Source organism: Chiloscyllium plagiosum, chromosome 36 (assembly GCF_004010195.1).
Source record: "Chiloscyllium plagiosum isolate BGI_BamShark_2017 chromosome 36, ASM401019v2, whole genome shotgun sequence".
Lineage (NCBI taxonomy): Eukaryota > Metazoa > Chordata > Chondrichthyes > Orectolobiformes > Hemiscylliidae > Chiloscyllium > Chiloscyllium plagiosum.
Genome location: NC_057745.1, coordinates 1,833,588 through 1,853,441, shown reverse-complemented (window position 1 = coordinate 1,853,441; position 19,854 = coordinate 1,833,588). Strand labels below are relative to the sequence as shown.

Below are 19,854 nucleotides of genomic sequence, written 5' to 3'. Positions count from 1 at the left end.
TTTACATTTTTTTCTAATATCCTTCTCAATTGATATTCATTCATTTCCAAGACCAATTCTATTTCCATTTGTATTTTGATTCAAATGTGAAGAATGACGGTGGGTGACAGCATCAGAGGGAATTATGTAATGAAATCATTTCTGGTAGAAATCAGTGAATAATTGGTGTTTGTGTGACTTGCAAAAACAGTGACATTTCCTCAATCGTGATATTTTAAGAATGAATTTATTTTTTAACTTACTTGTGGGATGTGAATGACCTGCATTTAATCCCCATCCCTGGTTGCCCTTGAGGAGGTGGTGGTGAGCTGTCTTCTTGAACTACTGCATCCTCCTGCTGTGGGTTGACCTGCAATGCCCTGAGGAAAGGAATTCCAGGATTTTGACCCAGTGACAGTGAGGGAACAGTTATATGTTTCCAAGTCAGGATGGTGAATGGCTTGGAGGGGATCTTGTAGACGTTGGTGTTCCCATTTATCTGCTACCCTTATCCTTTTGGATGGAAGTGGCTGTGCTGTCTGAGAATCCTTGGTGAATTTCTGCTATGCATCTTGTAGGTAGTACACATTGCTGCTACTGAACATTGGTGGTGGAGGGAGTGGATGCTTGTGGATGTTGTGCCAATTAAGTGGACTGCTTTGATAATGTCAAGCTTCTTGAGTGTTGTTGCAGCTATAGTCATCCAGGCAACTAAGATAGATCAAGTTTTACTGGTGGTCTGGGGTGAGCTACTGTAATACTGAAAGATTAAGTCACAATGTTAGAAACAATAGTCACGTCGCTAACCTGTGTAAGATCTAAGGGGTGGCACAGTGGCTCAGTGGTTAGCACTGCTGCCTCTCAGCGCCAGGGACCTGGGTTCAATTCCCGCCTCAGGCAACTGTCTATGTGGAGTTTGCACATTCGCCTCATATCTGCGTAGGTTTCGTCCAGATGCTCTGGTTTCCTCCCACAATCCAAAAGATGCGCAGGTTCTGTGAATTGGTCATGCTAAACTGTACCTAGTGTTAGGTGCATTAGTTAGAAGTAAATATAGGGTGGGGGAATGCATCTGGGTGGGTTACTCTTCAGAGGGTCGGTGTGGACTTGTTGGGCCAAATGGCCTGTTTCCATACTGTAGAGAATCTAATCCAATCCTGTAGGTGAAGCATATTGTAATAAAGTGGAATGTGCATATTTGTCAAGGGACTGGGTAACACATGGCACAGTGTACCATTTGGGTGAAAATTGTCTTGGGTAGAATGTAAAGAAGATAGATAAAGAAGAGAGAGGAAAATGAGATAACTAATTGGTCTTGGATAAGACCAGCTACTGATTCGCAATTGTCTGTCTTGTTCTCTCACCAAAGACCTATTTCATCCACAATGTTCCAGTTTGTATCCACTTCAAACATATTCTGATTAATATGGAAGAAGCATTGCTGTGATAACGCCCATTTCAGAGTCGCTTAGGTCAGTTTGATGAAGCTAATTCCATAATAGGGCGGCACAGTGACTCAGTGGTTAGCACTGCTGTCTCACAGCACCAGGGTCACAGGTACGATTCCAGCCTCGATATGTATGGAGTTTGCACATTCTCCCTGTGTGGGTTTCCTCCGGGTGCTCCGGTTTCCTCCCAAAAGTCCAAAGATGTGCAGGTTAGGGGAATTGGCCATGGTAAATTGTCTTAGTCAGAGGGAAATGGGACTGGGTGGGTTACTCTTCGGAGGGTTGGTGTGGACTAGTTGGGCCAAAGGGCCTGTTTCCACACTGTAGGGAATCTTGTAAAATAGAGAGGCCATGTTAGCTCACCCATTGGTATATCACCATGCTGCCGTGTAGGTTAGTCATGGCTCACATGAACACTGATTGGTTTGTTTCTTTATGCATTAATTAGTGCAGATGCATCTTCACAAATCCATCGCGCACTGTCAGAGCTGCACTCTTACAGACAGCATGATGATGATGCAAAGTTAAACTCTCACTATTCAGTCTTATCAGCTGTATCTCAATTCTAACCTTGGAAAAACATAAATCCAGTGTCAGAATCTGAATATTATGCTAAATGTAGCCATTTAAAAGGTTAAGATTACCACTTAGATAGTTTGGTTTGTGAGTATCAACTTAAACACAAATTGATCATGTATGTTGCCCAGTCAAAATTGGAAAGAAAGTACTTCTCAAATTAAATTTACATCTCCAAAGCTTTAGTCGCCACCTCTGCTTTAGTTTGCTGTAAATTGCATCATAGATTTGTCTGCTTTCTGAAGATCTGAATGGTTTGCTCTTAAATATGTTGATTCTGATTAGAAGTGTTAATTTCCCATTCAACTGAACAGATGGAGAGGTAATTATGTTTGCATATTTCAGGTTCATCTCTAAACAATTTTCACAGAAATACTTAATTGAGTTGGTACCTGAGAGGTGACATTTAAATAAAATTTGAATAATCACAACAGGAAGAAAATATTCTTTTCACAAGCAAGTAGGAAATGCGTTTCTAAACATAGCTCAACATCTTTTTTGGTCAGTGCATTGAGTATAGAAGTTAGTATATCATGTTGCGGCAGTACAGGACATTGGTTAGGCCACTTTTGGAAAACTGAGTTCAATCTGGTCTCCCTGTTATACGAAAACTTTGATAAACTTGAAAGGGTTCAGAAAAGATTTACAAGGATGTTGCCAGGATTGGAGAGTTTGAGCTATAGGGAGAGGCTGAATAGGCTGGGGGTATTTTCCCTGGAGCATTGGAGGTTGAGGAGTAACCATATAGAGGTTTATAAAATCATGAGGGGCATGGATAGGGTAAATAGTCAAAGTATTTTCCCCAGGGTAATGGAATCCAAGACCAGAGGTCATAGAATTGAGAGGGGAAAGATTTTCAAGGGACCTAAAGGGCAACTGTTTCACACAGAGTGTGGTGTGTATGGAATGAGTGGCCAAAGGAAGTGGTGGAGTCTGATTCATTTACAACATTTAAAAGGCATCAGGATGGGTATATGAACAAAAAGGGTTAAGTGGGATATGGGCCAAGTGCTGGCAAATGGGTCCAGATCTATTTAGGATATCAGGTCAGTATGGGCACGTTGTACCGAAGGGTCTGTTTCTGTGCTGTACATCTCTATGACTCTGTCTGCTTGTCTGCTTTGAACCCAGTAGTTGGTTTTCCTGAAACCGTGTCAATAACAAGCCCAGACTAATGTAAGTGTCAGTATCTTATATGAAAAGAATTTGTCTGTTTCTACGTCATCATCATATGAACAAAAGAGGATTTATTTTGTATTGGATATTGCCCCAGCTCTTCTACAATATCAATCAGCTTCTTCGAACACTGAGGACAACCATTCAGAAATTAATTAAATATGTGGGATATGCATTTGAGCATATTCTTTAACATTATGTATTCTTATAGTAATCTCAAATTAACATTATCTTAAAATACTGTTTGCAGCTTCACACATGGAGTGTAAGTTGGGCATTCTCATACCTTTCATTTCTACATTTGATATTTAGATTTATTGAATCTCCCACATTCCAATTCACCTCACAGTTTATTATTTTTTAGTTGTCACTAACATATTGAGCTAAAAGGTAAATGTCACTATTATCGGGAGGTGGTAGGGTCCTCCACATTACTACTGACTCTGTTTATCATTTTAGATGGAAGTTAGAGAGATGGTGAAAAACTAAATGGTACAATTTTAAAGTGGTGTGGGCCAAAGAAATCTGAGCACCCACTTTATATAAACCTTTGACAGTAGCTGGACAACTGGAAATTTCTTTGTTTGACAGGATCGAGTTGGTAAATTGTTTTAATTGTTGGTTTACTGTCAAACTGTCCCAGTTATCTTCCTCTGGTATACTTCAGCTCCCGGCCAGACCTGTTTTCCTATTTCAGAACTAGTACATGTGTGCCATGTGGCCACAATATGTCCTCAACTTTGAAGTATTCTGCAAAAGAGCACAAACATCTTAAACTCCAACAAATGTAAGTTGCATTCCAAAGAAATCCACACAACAAAAGTTAAGTATTTTGGCTTTAATTAATAATTTTGCTGATAAATTAAGTCAATATGTTTAAGAATTGAGTAACAACACAGAAAGAGGCCACTTGTTCTATTGTCTCACTCCTAGCTTTTTTATAGATCTATCCATTGGTCTTATTCCATATCCTTTCTGCTCCAAATGTTTATCGAATTCCTTATTGAAAAATATTAATACATCTGCTTCCACCACCCTTTCAGGCAATGCATTCCAGATCACAACAATTAGTTTTGCAAATTCAATTATTGTGATTTCCCCCCAACTCTTTTGCCAATTTCCTTATACTGTACCTGTAACCTCTGTAATGTGGTTCTTCAGGAGTTTGTATCATCTTATTTCACTCATTATTTAGAGTTCCAATACTTGCTCAAGAGCTTATCAATAATGAATGCATTATCATTCATTATAAAAACAAAGTGAGATCTACTGAAGAATCCTGAGGAATAGATTTGTACTTTTTGTTAGTTTTATAGCTATCTATATAATATAATGTAATAAAACCATTATACCCAAACACGTTATTTTATATTTTTATAAATTCCTATATCCATATTTATAAATGTCGACTGTCGATGTTTGTGTGTCTTACATTAGCTACACCCTTTGTCCATTAGAGGCAGTGCTATACCAACAGTGACGGGAGTGTTGAATGACATTGTGATGAGTTTATATAGGCCATTCCTTTGTAAATATGGACACAGGTTTTGGCGATGAAAAATTAAAAACAAATTTAGAATGTGTGGCTTTGAGATGAGGACTAAATTACCTCTGTGTGTTTGGGTGCAATCCTGCTTCACCCGAAAGTTACATATGGTCTTGACTCCATATTTGTAACTGCCAAGAACACAAACAAAATCCTGCATGTCATTCAATGTAGCCAGTGACTTACCACACTGTTAGGTTTAGAGCAAGTGTTGTCTCTGGGAAATTTTATATAAACCTGTTGCATTCAGGGAACAGTTAAACATCATGCGATGTGTGTGGGAATGCGTGTTAGCTGAGGGATACCTTACCAACGACTGACTCTAAATAAGATTTAAAATCCATATAGGGTTTGGGAGATAAGATAACCCACAGAAATTGGAAAAGGCAAAATCATCATCATCATCATCAACAACTTGCTCAGCTGTAACATCCTTTTTTTTGTAAATATATTTATTAACAAAAAAAACTTATTTTGATTTTACAAAAATATAAAGTTATTGAAAAGATAACAAATGGCAGTATAATAATTTTAAAATGCAAATTACAATACAACTACTGTATACTGACTACTAACCTACCCTATAATATGAAACAAAACCAAACACTGTGCTAAACAACACCAATAAATAGGTAAGGTGACTAATAAAACAAAAAAAAACCCAAAAGAACACACAAGAAAACAAAATAACAATGCTCGGCGCAAAGCTTCCAAACAAAAGATTTGGAGTGTTGTATATATACCCATATTAACTCAGGAGTTCCCCTCCAGGACCCAACTATAACATCCTTACTGTCGTAAAACATGCCAAGGTGCATCTCAGCAGTGATTATCAGATAGAAATTGACATCCAGCCCGAGAAGGAAACATTTGGGAGGGTAATGCAGACAGTGGTAGAATTTCTGGAACTCATCTCCTGATAGGGTAGTCATGGCAGAGACCCTCAACTCATATAAAAAGCTGTCAAAAGTCCCGAAACCTCCAGGTATACAGACCAAATGCAGGAAAGTGGAATTAGGCTGTATGGCCCAATGACGTTAAGTTGTGTCGCAAGTAGACAGAGTGGTTAAGAAGGCATTAAGCATGCTTGCCTTCATTGTTCAGACCATTGAGTAAAGGAGTTGCATTGTTATGTTGAGAATACTGTGTACAGATAGGTTCGCCCTGATATAGGAAGGATATTATTAAATTGGAGAGAGTTCAGAAAAGATTTACCAGGATGAGGCCAGATGAGAGGGTTCGAGTTATAAGCCGAGAGTGTGGTGCTGGAAAAGCACAGCAGTTCAGGCAGCATTTGAGGAGCAGGAAAATCGATGTTTCAGGCAAAAGCCCTTCATCAGTTTCCTGCTCCTCAGATGCTGCCTGACTCGCTGTGCTTTTCCAGCACTACACTCTGCTCTAATCTCCAGCATCTGCAGTCCTCATTTTCGCCGGTTTGAGTTATAAGGAGAGGCTGGATAGGCTGGGACTTCTTTCAGTGGAGCGTAAGAGGTTGAGGGGTGACTTTATGAGGTTTATAAAATGATGAGGGGCATAGATAAGGTGAATAGCCAAGGTCATTTCCCCAAGGTAGAAGAGTTCAAAAATAGGGGGCATATTTTTAAGGTGAGAGGAGAAAAATTTAAAAGGGCCCGAGGGGTAAATCTCTCACACTGCCAGTGTGTGGAAAGAAATGACAGAGGAAGTGGTAGATGCAAGTACAGTTACAATATTTAAAAGACATTTGGACAGCTACATGAATAGGAAAGGTTTAGAGGGATATGGGCCAAATGCAGGCAAATGGGACTAGTTTAGTTTGGGAAAATGGTGGGCATGGAGCATGTTGTATGACTCTTTGACTCTGTCAGCTGTTGAAGACGCAATGGATTGAGTGATCTCCGCCAGAGTGTGCTGTTCTGGAAACTTCCTCTGGTTTCTATGGTTAAATAGCTAAATTTTACGAAGAGTTGTTGAGTGACAGGTTTAGGGGCAGAATTCCAGAGCTTGGGATATACATATCCAAAAGCCATGTTTAGTGAGGAAATGAAGCAGGGGATGGACAGGGAAATGGACCTGGAGCAATGCACTAAACCTAACTTCATGAACAATTAGCTCACAGGGAATGGCTTATTGGAGCAGTAAATAATGTTTGATTCACTCATAACTCTGATAACCAGTGTTGCAAGGGTCAGGGGTTGAGGAAGAACATGGGTGGAATCCGTGATCAGCTCCCAATGCTGTGGATAGTGCAATGAGGTGGGAGTAACATTGTCAATCCAAGAATTGAAAATTAATCTCTAGGGCTTTGCATTGGGCAACACAGAAGAAGATCCCCAGGGTATTAAACAACAATAGTGTGTCTGACTTCTGTTTTGTATAAAGGCTAAGAGGGGATTTGATAGAGACATACAAGGTGATACAAGATTGGGTACACAGTGAAAATCTTTTTCCTAGCATGATGATGTCAGTGTGTACGAGGGGGCATAACTACAAATTGAGGGGTGATAGATTTAAGACAGATGTCAGAGGCAGGTTCTTTACACAGAGAGTGGTAAGGGTGTGGAATGCCGTACCTGCCAATGTAGTTAACTCAGCCACATTAGGGAGATTTAAACAATCCTTAGATAAGCACATGGATGATTTTGGGATAGTGTAGGGAGACGAGCTGAGAATAGATCACAGGTCGGCGCAACGTCGAGGGCCAAAGGGCCTGTTCTGTGCTGTATTGTTCAATGTTCTGTGTTCTTCTGTTTATTAGCTACAGAAATGCTGGAACTTGGGAAAGCTATTTGACTCCTGTTGGAGGCAAGAAATTACAATGAAACCTCCAGGACTATGTCCAGTCAGAGTTGAGAACGTGGTTGCATAAACAGGTTGACTCCGCATTTTGATTTATTTCAGGTTACGTGGATATTGGGCTGATTCCTGAAGGTGCCCGTGAGATTCGAATTGAGGAGGTCGCAGAAGCTGGGAACTTCCTGGCCTTGCGGAGTGATGATCCCGAGAAGTATTTCTTAAATGGTGGCTGGATAATTCAGTGGAATGGGGACTACAAAGTGGCTGGGACAACGTTCACCTATGAAAGGACTGGGAACCTGGAAAATCTCACATCACCTGGTCCTACCAAGGAGCCAGTGTGGATTCAGGTAGGTTTGCATTTCATTTAGGATTTACAGCTATCAAATATCCTTTTAGCCATCCCTGCTCCACAGAGAACCATTTGCGTTCCTCCAATTTCTCGTCATTACTATGAACTTGTATCCCCTGAAACCATTCTAATAAACCTCATCTGTGCCGTTTCCAAAGCCTTCATTTCCTTTCTGAAGTCTGGTGGCCAGAGTTAGACTCAATATTCCAGCTGGGACTAAGCTCGTGTTTTATGTTGATTCAGCATAATTTCCTGGCTTTTACACGCAATGCCTTTAATTATAATTAAGTCCAGGGTCCCTTTTGCTTCATGAATCGTAGGGCCAGGCATCGACAGCAGAGAAAGAGGGAAAGAATAAATTGAACTGGTTGGTTTTGCATCTGTGTTAAACAGCTGCCACTTTTATCTATTGAGCAATGTTCAAGTAGCTCAGTGCATGTCAAAAGCTTTGAGATGTTCCTGAAAGATTAATAACCTAATCTTCTTTCTTTGCAATTAAGAATCTTGTCCTTGAGGTTTTGTTGATGTAAATGTTGATGCAAAGGAAGCTGGGGAGAGGATGTTTGGAACGGATATTACAAAACACAAGAGATTAAACAACAGTAAATGCTGTTGATTATGAGAAAGCATCAGTGTAGGTGAGAAGACCTTGTAGTCTCGGATAAGCAGCGGTACTGAATGCATAATCATTTTCCAAGCTGAGGCCTCAGAAATCCTGAGCAGTTTGGAACATGATGTTTTAATTGAAACTGCAATAGTTTGTAAACTTCTAAAAAATTGAAAAATGAGAAATTATGACCCTGAAGAAATTGAGTCTTTGCTTATATTTGTTTCCAAAGGCTGTCAGACAGTCTCTGACAGCTCACCGAGTCTCCATGCCTCCTGTGGGAGCCAGTGTGCTCTTTGACTGTGAGACATCACAACAAAACCTAACCTCTGTTTTGTCTGGTATTAGCACAGTTGCACTTCTGTCAGTGGTCGATGAATGGCAATCAGAGCAGAATTGAACCACAAAAATGGTTTTGTATAAAAAGATCGATGATGTTGTTGCAGTCAGAGCAGCAAATGCACTTCTTCTTGTAATTTGTGGATTTCTAGTAACATTGGTCAGGAAAAATCAGGACAAAAATGAGCTTGCATCAGGATGATGAGGTTTAAACTACATTCTTTGGAACTTATGAAGTTTCATCTGTGGGTGAAGTGTTCAGCTACGCGCAGCATGATGAACACATTTAATATATTACCAGTCAATTTCCCATGCTGCACTACCTAAATTAAGATCACATGTCATTTTCATTGTAGTATTGCTGGTGACTGAAAGATAATCTCAGTGCCTGAAGTTGAGTGCTTAGTTTAAAATCATACATCTTTAATGTTTAGATTAGAAATTTCTGTTTCACCAGTTCTAATGGAAACTGGTGATCAGACTGTGCTTCTAATGGTGAGAGTGCGTAACCACGGTGTGACTGGTTTACATAGGCCATTGGTTTTTAATTAATTCATAGGACATGGACGTTGCTTGTCAGGTCAGTATTTATTGTCCATTCCCTAATTGCCCAGAGGGCAGTTGAGAATCAACCACATTGCTGTGGGTCTGGAGTCACATGTAGGCCCAGACCAACATGTAGGCCCAGACCAGATTTCCTTCCTGAAAGGAAATTTGTGAACCTGATGGATTTTTCATTCAATCACAGATTTTTTTTTGTTTTATTCAGTTCAAAATCCACCATCTGCCATGACAGGATTTGAACCTGGGTCCCCGGAACATTGCATAATTATATTTTTTACATTTAGGGACAGCACGGGTGGCTCAGTGACTAGCACTGCTGCCTCACAGCACTAGGGACCTGGGTTTGATTCCAGCCTTGGGCAACTCTCTGTGTGCAATTTGCACATTCTCCCCTCGTCTGTGTGGGTTTCCTTTGGATGCTCCGGTTTCTTCCCACAATCGAAAGATGTGCAGATTGGGTGAATTTGCCATGCCAAATTGCCATAGTGTCCAGGGATGTGGAGGTTAGGTGCATTAGTCGGGGGTAAATGTAGACTAATAGTTAATGGTTCTGGGTGGGTTACTCGTCGGAGGGTCGGTGTGGATTTGTTGGGGAAATTTGTTGCCTGTTTCTACACTGTAGGGATTCAATGATTACCTGAGTCTCTGGATGAATAGTCTAATGATAATACCATGAAGTCATTGCCTCCCCATTAATTTGTATTGTAAACATAGACAGCAAAATTTATAATGGAAACAAAAGTTATTAGTTTAAAAACATATTAGTGATACATATTCTTTGAATATCAAAGTGCGCCAATTAAGAAGTTAGAATAATCATATTTCCCAGTTAGTTAGTTTCCTAGTTAGTTACACAGATTGTAGATGGACAGTGGTGATCTGCTGTTTAAGGAACACGAGGAGGCCATTCTGTTTCTTAATCTGTTCTGCTATTCAAGTTGATCTGTATTTGAATTCTATCTCGTCACCTTATCCCTTAATAGCTGAGTTAGTTGGTCAGTTGGTTTGTGATGCAGAGTGTTGCCAACAGGCAGGTTGAATTCTGTACTGGCTAAGATCACCATGAAGTTTCTACCTTCACAACATTGCCTGAAGGCTGGTGACCCTCAGGTTAAATTCACCCTGTTGTCTCTCTCACATGAGAGAGCAGGCGTATAGTCTGCAAGGACAGGGGTATGTTACCCCTTGCCTGAGGAAAAATCCATCTACCTCACTTTCGAAAATATTAATTGACCCACTCACCCCCAACCTCAATAACCTTTTGTGGAGGTGCTAATGTTAGACCTAGGTGAACCAAGTCAAAAATCACACAACACCAACAGGCTTATTTGAAATCACAGACTTTCGGTTTTTGGGGAGAGAATTCAGGAACTCCTTCCTAACAGCATGACTGATCCCTTATTTTAAACTTTTATAGAACAAAGAACAAAGAAAATTTACAGCCCAGGAACAGGCCCTTCTGCCCTCCAAGCCTGAGCTGATCCAAATCCACTGTCTAAACCTGTCGCCCAGTTCCTAAGCATCTGTATCCCTCTGCACCCCACCTACTCGTGCATCTATCCAGATACACCTTAAATAAATCTACCATGCCTGCCTCTACTACCTCTGCTGGGAATGCGTACCAGGCACCTACCACCCTCTGTGTAAAGTATTTTCCGTGTGTATCCCCCTTAAACGTTTCACCTCTCGCTTTGAAAGCATGACCTCTCATTATTGAATCCTTCACTCTGGGAAAAAGCTTATCTCTATCCACCCGTCTCTACCCTTCATGATTTTGTAGACCTCAATCAGGTCCCTCCTCAATCTCTTTTTTTTCTATTGGAAACAATCCTAACCTACTCCTAACCTTTCTTCATAGCTAGCACCTTCCTTACCAGGCAACATCCTCATAAACCTTCTCTGCACCCTCTCCAAAGCGTCCACATCCTTTTGGTAATGTGGCGACCAGAACTGTACACAGTATTCTAAATGTGGCTGAACCAATGTCTTGTACAATTTTAACATGACCTGCCATTTTTTATACTCAATACCCTGTCCAATGAAGGCAAGCATACCATATGCCTTCTTGACCACTCTATCCACCTATGCAGCCACCTTCAGCGTACAATGGACCTGAACTCCCAGATCTCTCTGCTCGTCAACTTTACCCAAGACTCTTTCGTTTAAGTATAGTTGGCTCTAGAATTATTCCTAAATGCATCACCTCACATTTGCCTGGATTGAACTCCATCTGCCACTTCTCTGTCCAATCTATCGAGGCAGAAGTGAGGACTGCAGATGCTGGAAACCAGAGTTTAGATTAGAGTGGTGCTGGAAAAGCACAGCAGGTCAGGCAGCATCCAAGGAGCAGGAAAATCGACGTTTCAGCCAAAAGCCCTTCATCAGGAAAGTCGAAAGTCGAAACGTCGATTTTTCTGCTCCTCGGTTGCTGCCTGACTCTCCAATCTATGTATATTCTCCTATATTCTTTGACAGTCCCTATGCTTTCTGCTACTCCACCAATCTTCGTGTCATCTGCACACTTATTGATCAGACTAAACAATGCCCTCTTCCAGATCATTTATGTATTATACAAACAACAGTGACCCCAGCACTGATCCCTGTGGAACACCAGTGGTCAACTTTCTCCATTTTGAGAAACTCTCTTCAACTACTACTCTCTGTCTCCTGTTGCTCAACCAGTTCTTTATCCACCTAGCTAGAACACCCTGCACACCATGTGACTCCACTTTCTCCATTAGTCTACAATGGGGAACCTTATCGAATGCCTTACTAAAGTCCATGTATATGACATCTACAGCCCTTCCTTCATTTATCAACTTGGTCACTTCCTCAAAGATCTCTATTAAGTTGGTAGGGCACGATCTCCCCCGCACAAAAGCCATGTTGCACATTCTTTTACAAATATAAATAGATTTTATCCCTCTGTACCTTCTCCAGCAACTTTCCCACCACTGATGTCAGGCTCACTGGTCTGTAGTTACCTGGAATATCCCTACTGCCCTTCTTGTACAGGAGGACAACATAAGCAACCCTCCAGTCCTCTGGCACTTCACCCATGTTTGAGAATGCTACAAAGATATCTGTCAGGGTCCCAGCCCTCTCTCAGTAACCTGGGATAGATCCCATCTGATCCTGCGAATTTGACCACCTTAATATTCTTTTGCCTACCCAACACATCCTCCCTCCTTATGTTAACGTGATCTAGAGTAAACAAACTTCTATGTCTAATCTCAACATTCATCATGTCCTTCTCCTCAATGAACACTGATGCAAAGTAATCATTGAGACTCTCACCCATTTTCTCAGGTTCGACACACAACCTTCCTTTCTTATCCTTTAGTGGACCAACCCTTTCTCTAGGTAGCCTCTTGCTTCTTATGTGGTCTGTTGTTCTCGACACCCTCACCAGAGGAAATAGATACTTTTCATCTACCCTATCAATACTTTTAATCATCTTAAACACCACAATTAGATCACCCCTAATCTTCAATAGTTGAGGGAATAGAATCTGTGTGACCTGTCCTCCTAAGTTAAGGTTTAAATGAACTAAAAAAAGCTAAGAGTCAACAAGTGTGGTGCTGGAAACGCACAGCAGGTTATGCAGCATCCAAGGAGCAGAAGAATCGACATTTTGGGCATAAGCTCTTCATCAGGAATGTGGATGCTAAGGGACACTGGTGTTAATCAACAGAAGCTTGCCTGCTTTGATATAAGCTCAATGTATCAGTTAGCATTCTCTGAAAAAGCCCTGTCCCTTTGGAAATTAGGACAGGGCATGAAGATAAGGGCAAGCTTCAGGATCAGCTTGGATTTTATTGAATTGTGGAACAGGCTCAAGGAGTCACATGTTCTAGCTTGCTCCTATTTCTTCTATAATGTTGTGTCCCTTGTATGAATGCACATTCTGCCACATGAGTGATTGTAGTTGGACAGTAGTGAGGTCAGTTCTTTGCTCCTTGTATTTTAATATGACTGAGAGAGTAAAACAGCATGTGCTCTTAGTTGTTGCCAAGTTTTATGGAAATGCAAACTGCTGTGGCTGATTTATAGCTAGTCTGCTTGTTCTCTGTGCTGTTTGTAAATCATCATTCAATGTGTTGTTTGAAAATATTAAAGACCTTTGTATTCTGGCCCAACTTGCTTTCTTTCTCTCTCAGTTTTTTTCTTGCCATCTCACTGTTGCTGTCTCTCACTCACCCTCTCTCTTTGTTTCTTGCTCTCTGTCTCACTTAGTTTCTCACACTCTTTCTCTCTCTTGAAGTCACCAATCTGTATTTGGCTATGAGTTTCACAGCTTTCCTAACTTGACAGACAAGTCGTCATATGTGACCTGCCCAATCTGCCCTACACAGACAATGAGTCTATTCAACCACAGAAAGCATCATCTTTGACTGAATTCTTTCCAGAAGAAAATTCACAACATGGGACTGGATCACAGGACACCAGTTTGGAGACGGAAATGTTTTACTTGTCTTTCTCTCTTAGCCAAAGAACATGAAAGAAAGTGGTAAGGATCCAACTCGCAGCTGAGGTTATTTATCTACAGGCAAGCCAGGAAATGTATCATTGACTTCCTGGTGTATTTTTTAGACTTTGAATCCATTGAATTGATCCCAAGTTCCAAATCAGCACAGACTGAATGAAGAGGCAAATGGTAAATCTACAGATACACATCAACCAACAAGAAACTTGTATTTGGTTAAGGAACTTTAGTAAGGTCCCTGAAAACAGTAATTCCGACAAGAGAATTTGTTTCAGTAATGTCTGTTGAGCGATAAATATTAATCAGGACACTGGGAAAGCTCCTTTTGCTCTTCTTCAAAATCGTGTTGCACAATCTTTAACATCCAGCTAAAAGGACAGACCAAGTCCAACGTCTCATCCACAGGACAGTGCCTCTAACCATATAGCACTCCCTCAGTATCAGTCGAGAGTGTTACATTCCAAGGGTCCATCGCCTTCAGCAGCAAGACAGTTATCCATTGAACCACACAAATCCCTCTGGTGTTGGTTCTAATTGATTTTTTTGTTATCTATTCATGTGATGTGGATATAAGAGCATTTGTTCCCCATCTCTAATTTCCCAGAGGGCAGTTCAGCATCAACCATATTGCTGTGCGTTTGGAGTCACGTGTAGACCAGACCAGGTTGAGATGGCAGTTTCCTTCCCTGAAGGACATTAGTGACACAGATGGAGGTTTTACAACAATTGACAGTCGTTACATGGTCTAATATATATATAATATATATAATTTGACTATATATCTGACAAATCAATACTTAATGCTTTCAAAGGAATGTCCAGAAATTCATGGGTTCCAGCAGATGCCTGGTTAACAGCACAAGTTACACCAAAAATCACTAAGTTTCCCCGTTCCAGTTCATTAATTTACACATTAAAAAACACAAATTTTCTATTAATTTATTAACAGCTGCTGTTTCAGGAGACAAACCCTGGGGTGCGTTTTGAATACACCGTTCGACGTGATCTGGATCATGAGAATGAAATTCAGCCGCCGGACTTTTTCTGGCGATACGGCTTGTGGACGGAGTGCAGTGCAACCTGTGGTGGTGGTAAGGACCTCAACATTTCCCCAAAATCAGCCAAGGCCAATTCCCACATTTTGTGAAATGGGAAAGACTTGCATTTGTGTAGTGCCTTTCAGCACTAAAGTATTGCATTTTGGTATTACATGCAAGGGCAGAACTTATACTATTAATGAGGAAAAAAGTGAAGACTGCAGATGCTGGAGCTCAAAGCCGAGTGGGTGGTTGCTGGAGCCAAGAGTATGGGTGCTGGAAAAGCACAGCAGGCCAGGCAGCATCTGAGGAACAGGAGAATCAACGTTTCGGGCAAGATTCCTGATGAAGGGCTCTTTCCCAAAGCATCGATTCTCCTGCTCCTCGGGTGCTGCCTAACCTGCTGTGCTTTTCCAGCACTACACTCTCAACATTTATACAATTAATGATAGGGCGCTGGGTAATGTTGAAGAGAGACCTAGGGGTTAAGGTACATAATTCTCTGAAATTTACGTCACAGGTAGGCAGGGTGGTTAAGAAGATGTTTAGCACACTCACCTTCATTGCTCACAGCTTTGAGTATAGGAGTTAGGATGTCATGTTGAGATTGTACATGACCTTACTAAGGCCTCTTCTGGAATACTGTGTGCAGTCTGGTCACCCCGTTTTAGGAAGGATATTATTAAACTGGAGAGGGCTCAGAAGAGATTTACCAGGATGTTGCCAGGAATGGAGGGTTTGAATTATTAAAATAGATGAAAAAACACTGGGACCTTTTCTACTGGGGTGTAGGAGGCTGAGGTGTGACCTTATTGAGGTTTATAAAACCATGAGGGACATAGATAAGTTGATCTTTTCACTAAAGTGGGGGAATTCAAAACTAGGGGCCATATCTTTAAGGTGAGAGGAGAAAGATTTTAAAAAGGACATGAGGGGCAACATTTTTTCCCAGACAGTAGTCCGTATGTGGAATGAACTTCCAGAGGAAGTGGTAGATGCAGGTACAGATACAACACTTAAAAAACATTTGGATAAGTTCATGAATAGGAAAGGTTTGGAGGGATATGGGCCGAGCGCAGGCAGGGCAAAGCATAGGCAGCATGGACTAGTTGGACTGAGTGGTCTGTTACCATGTTGTATGACTATATGAGTCTAACCAATCGAAATGGCCACACACCGAGTTCAGTATTGTTCAACAAATGTGAGTGAACATGCAACTTCAATCCCTCTCACAATCAATCCCCTCAGGCTGTTGGTTTGGTTTTGCTGATCCTTAGACCTGGGATTTCAGGCATCATTCCACATGCATAACAGCTTTATTTAGGTAAAGACCTGAAAGCTCCGGTTCCACAGGAGTTGTTGGTATAAAGGGTTACATAGTATGAAGGTGGGTAGTCGACTATGTCGTGTCTGTCACCTTTTCTTGGCAAGATTGGTGAGTGTTGTAAGGAAATACAACTCTCTTATACAATGCAAAACTAGGATTGACCTAAACTGGTAATGACTCTGATTAACACCCAGTGAGAAATGAAGTGAAGAAATTCTGCCTTAGAAGTGGCTCCAACATTCATGTGTGGCTCAGTTGCCCTAACAAGGTGATACTATACTGTGCTGTCCATAAGGAGAAGTTTAACCACTCAACTCAGCAGTGTAGGAGAGCAAATATCACTTTTTCAATACATTCAGTCACTACAACTTGTGTGGATGCAGCATCTTTTACATGGTAAAACATCCTGTGGTATTTTGTGGAATTTACTTGAATGTAACAATCTGTGTTTCTGCAGCTCTCGAGTCATGTACATTTTCCCTGAATCAGCACAACCTAGCTGAGCTGACAAAGTGTTAAGTCTGGCTCTCCCACTAACTCTTAGCTGATAGTCTGTTTTCAAACATTCTTTCTTTCAAACTCTCAGCTCTGTTCAATGATTTATTTTAATGGTTTGTAAAATAAGTGCTGCCTAGTGTACTTTGGGTGACTCCCAGCCCAAGTAGTGCCCTAACTCCAGTCTGTATAAGGAGGCAGTGTGTGGGGAGCCTACAGCTCAGCGCTAAGATCCAGGGTCAGGTCGGGAGCAGTATGCTATCCAATCCTAAGCTCCCTCCCATCTCCAATAGCTGTCGGTGAGCTACCTCAAGCTATGTTTTGCCTCTGGTGCAAAGTTGATACTTCTTGGATCCCAGAAACACATTTGGATGTTTACTGAGCCAGGAACTGATTGATTGCAGGTTAAGGAGAGAGAAATTATGGAGTGAATTAGGGATCTCTTTTTTTTTCAGAGTCACGTAATAGCTCGTGCACTCTTAGTCCTTTTTTGTTATCCCATCTGCAGCCAAGACCCAGAATTTGAATTTATTATAACTACTGTCACATGTAGCTAAGGTGTAGTGGAATAGTGCCTTGTCCCGCTGATGAACCTCAGCTCCCTCAGACTCTGAAACCATTGCTAAGATGATCAATTGGGTCAATGGACTGAAAAATGGCAGATGGAGTTCAATCTGAATAAGTGAGAGGTATTGCATTTTGATACAACTAACAAGGGTAGGGCTTATCCAATTAATGGCAGGGCATTGGGTAGCGTTGTAGGACAGAAGGACCTAGGGGTGCAGGTACATAATTCTTTGAAGTTTGAGTCACATAGAGTCAGGGCAGTTAAAAATGTGTTTGGCACCCTTGCCTTCATTATTCAGACCTTTGAGTATGAGTTGGAAAGTCATGTTGAAGTTGTACAGGACATTGGTGAGACCTCTTCTGGAGTACTGTATGCAGTTCTGGTCGTCTAGCCAAAGGAAGAATATTATCAATCTAGAGAGGGTTCAGAAGAGATTTACCAGAATCGGGTGTGAAAGGTTTGTGTTATAAAGAAAGGCTGGGACTTTTTTCACTGGAGTATCGGAGGTTGAGAGGCAACCTGGCAGATATTTGTAAAATAATGAGGGGTATAGATAGAGTGAATGGTAGCTGTCTTTTCCATAGGATGGGGGATTTCTAGACGAGGGGGGGCACATTTTTAAGAGTACAATAGGTGGGTGGGGGTGGGGATGAAGGTGATAGGTCAGAGAGGAGGGTGGAGTGGATAGGTGGAAAGGAAGATTGGCATGTAGGACAGTTCATGAGGATGGTGCTGAGCTGCAAGGTTGGAACTGGGGTAAGGTTCCAACCTTCCAACTCAGCACCATCCTTATGACCTGTCCTAATTGCCAATCTTCCTTCCCACCTATCCGCTCATCTCAGACCTATCACCTTCATCCCCACCCCCACGCACCTACTGTACTCTTTGCTACCTTTTCCCCAGCCCCCACCCCCCCCATTATCTCTCCATCCCGGAGGCTCCCTGCCTCTATTCCTGATGAAGGGCATTTTCCCAAAACGTCAATTTTCCTGCTCCTTGGATGCTGCCTGACCTGCTGTGCTTTTCCAGCACCATTCTAATCTAGACTTTGATTTCCAGCAACTGTAGTCCTCACTTTTGACTGGCACATTTTTAAGTGAGAGGAGAGAGGTTTAAAAAAGACACGAGGGGCAATTTTTTTACACAGAGGATGGTTCGCATGTGGAATGAACTTCCTGAGGAAGTGGTGGATGTGGGTATAATTACGAAGTTTAAGACATTTGGATAGGTACATGAATAGGAAAGGTTTGGAGGGATATGGTTCAGGAGCAGACAGGTGGGACGAGTTTAGTTTGGGATTATATTTGGCACGGACTGGTTAGTCCGAAGTGTTTGTTTCCGTGCTGTGTGACTCTGTGACTCTATGAAGTTCTGGCATAGTTCACATTTCATTAACAATGCAGCCCTCCCAAGGACATGTGATCACTGGCCACTTTCAGAGAGAAGGAGGGGAGTTCTCCCCAGTTCCTGAGCTAACATTTATCACCCACTCAACTTCACTAAAGCAATTGATTTGGTCAATACCTCTTTGCTATTTACGGAATCTTGCTGTGTACAAATTTCTTACATTATAGCAATTCCTACTCTTCAAGCATACATGATATCATTGGCACCAAGCAGTGTGAGATTTGGTGAAAACAACAGGAGAGGTGAATGTTGTTGTTTGGTCCATATTACAGGACAGAGCTTGGCACTGTTCACCTTAAATTTGATTATCTCTATTATAGAAACCACAGGGATGTCTGGGTAACTTACTTTCATTCTGCTGCCATTGGGGTACATACAAATATATCAATTAGGAGCAGGAGGAAGCCATTCAGCCCCTCAAGCATGTTCCACCATTCAATATGACATTGGCTGATCTGACCGTAGCCTCAGCTACAACCATTGACTCCATTGTTAATGAAGAACCATACGTTAGCCTTAAAAATATTTCACCAGCCTAGTTACATACTAGAGAAACACTGAAATCACTTCCTAACCTAAAAGGATTTGTTTTAATTCACAGCACTTTAATGAAGAAAAGATATTTACCCACCACAAACAAACACACGCACACCCTCTCTCTTTCTCTCTCACACACACTCACTCTCACACACACACATACACACACAGTCTCACACACTGTCTCTCAGACACACACACAGTCTCACACAGAGATCCCCAAACACGCACATATTCACACACACACTCTCTCTCTCACACACACATACAATCACTCACACACACACACACTCATTCTCACTTACACACAAACACTTACACACTCTCACACACACATACAACTCTAACACGCACCCACATATCCACATACACACACTGTCTCACTCTCTCTCTCTCACACTCTCTCTCTCTCACACACACACACACACATTCACTCTCACACAAACTCAGACATAAACATACATACATACACAATGTGTCAAACATGTGGTGCTGGAAAAGCACAGCTTGTGAGGCAGCATCCGAGGAGCAGGCGAGCCGAGGTTTCGAACATGACTCTTCATCAGGAATATGGGGTGGCCCAAGGGGGCTGAGAGATAAATGGGAGGGGGGGATGGGGCTGGGGCAGGTAGCTG

At 41.6% G+C, this 19,854-nt stretch overlaps 1 protein-coding gene across 2 annotated transcripts in view; it reads left to right on the top strand.

Moving 5' to 3' along the window:
* Positions 1-19,854, top strand: part of LOC122540889 (A disintegrin and metalloproteinase with thrombospondin motifs 7-like) — a 184,685-nt gene that overhangs the window by 78,658 nt on the left and 86,173 nt on the right. For both annotated transcript variants that reach the window (XM_043677125.1, XM_043677127.1), the window contains 2 exons: positions 7,606-7,850; positions 14,798-14,939. In XM_043677125.1, the coding sequence (XP_043533060.1) occupies positions 7,606-7,850; positions 14,798-14,939 (387 nt within the window). The remainder of the gene's footprint in view (positions 1-7,605; positions 7,851-14,797; positions 14,940-19,854) is intronic.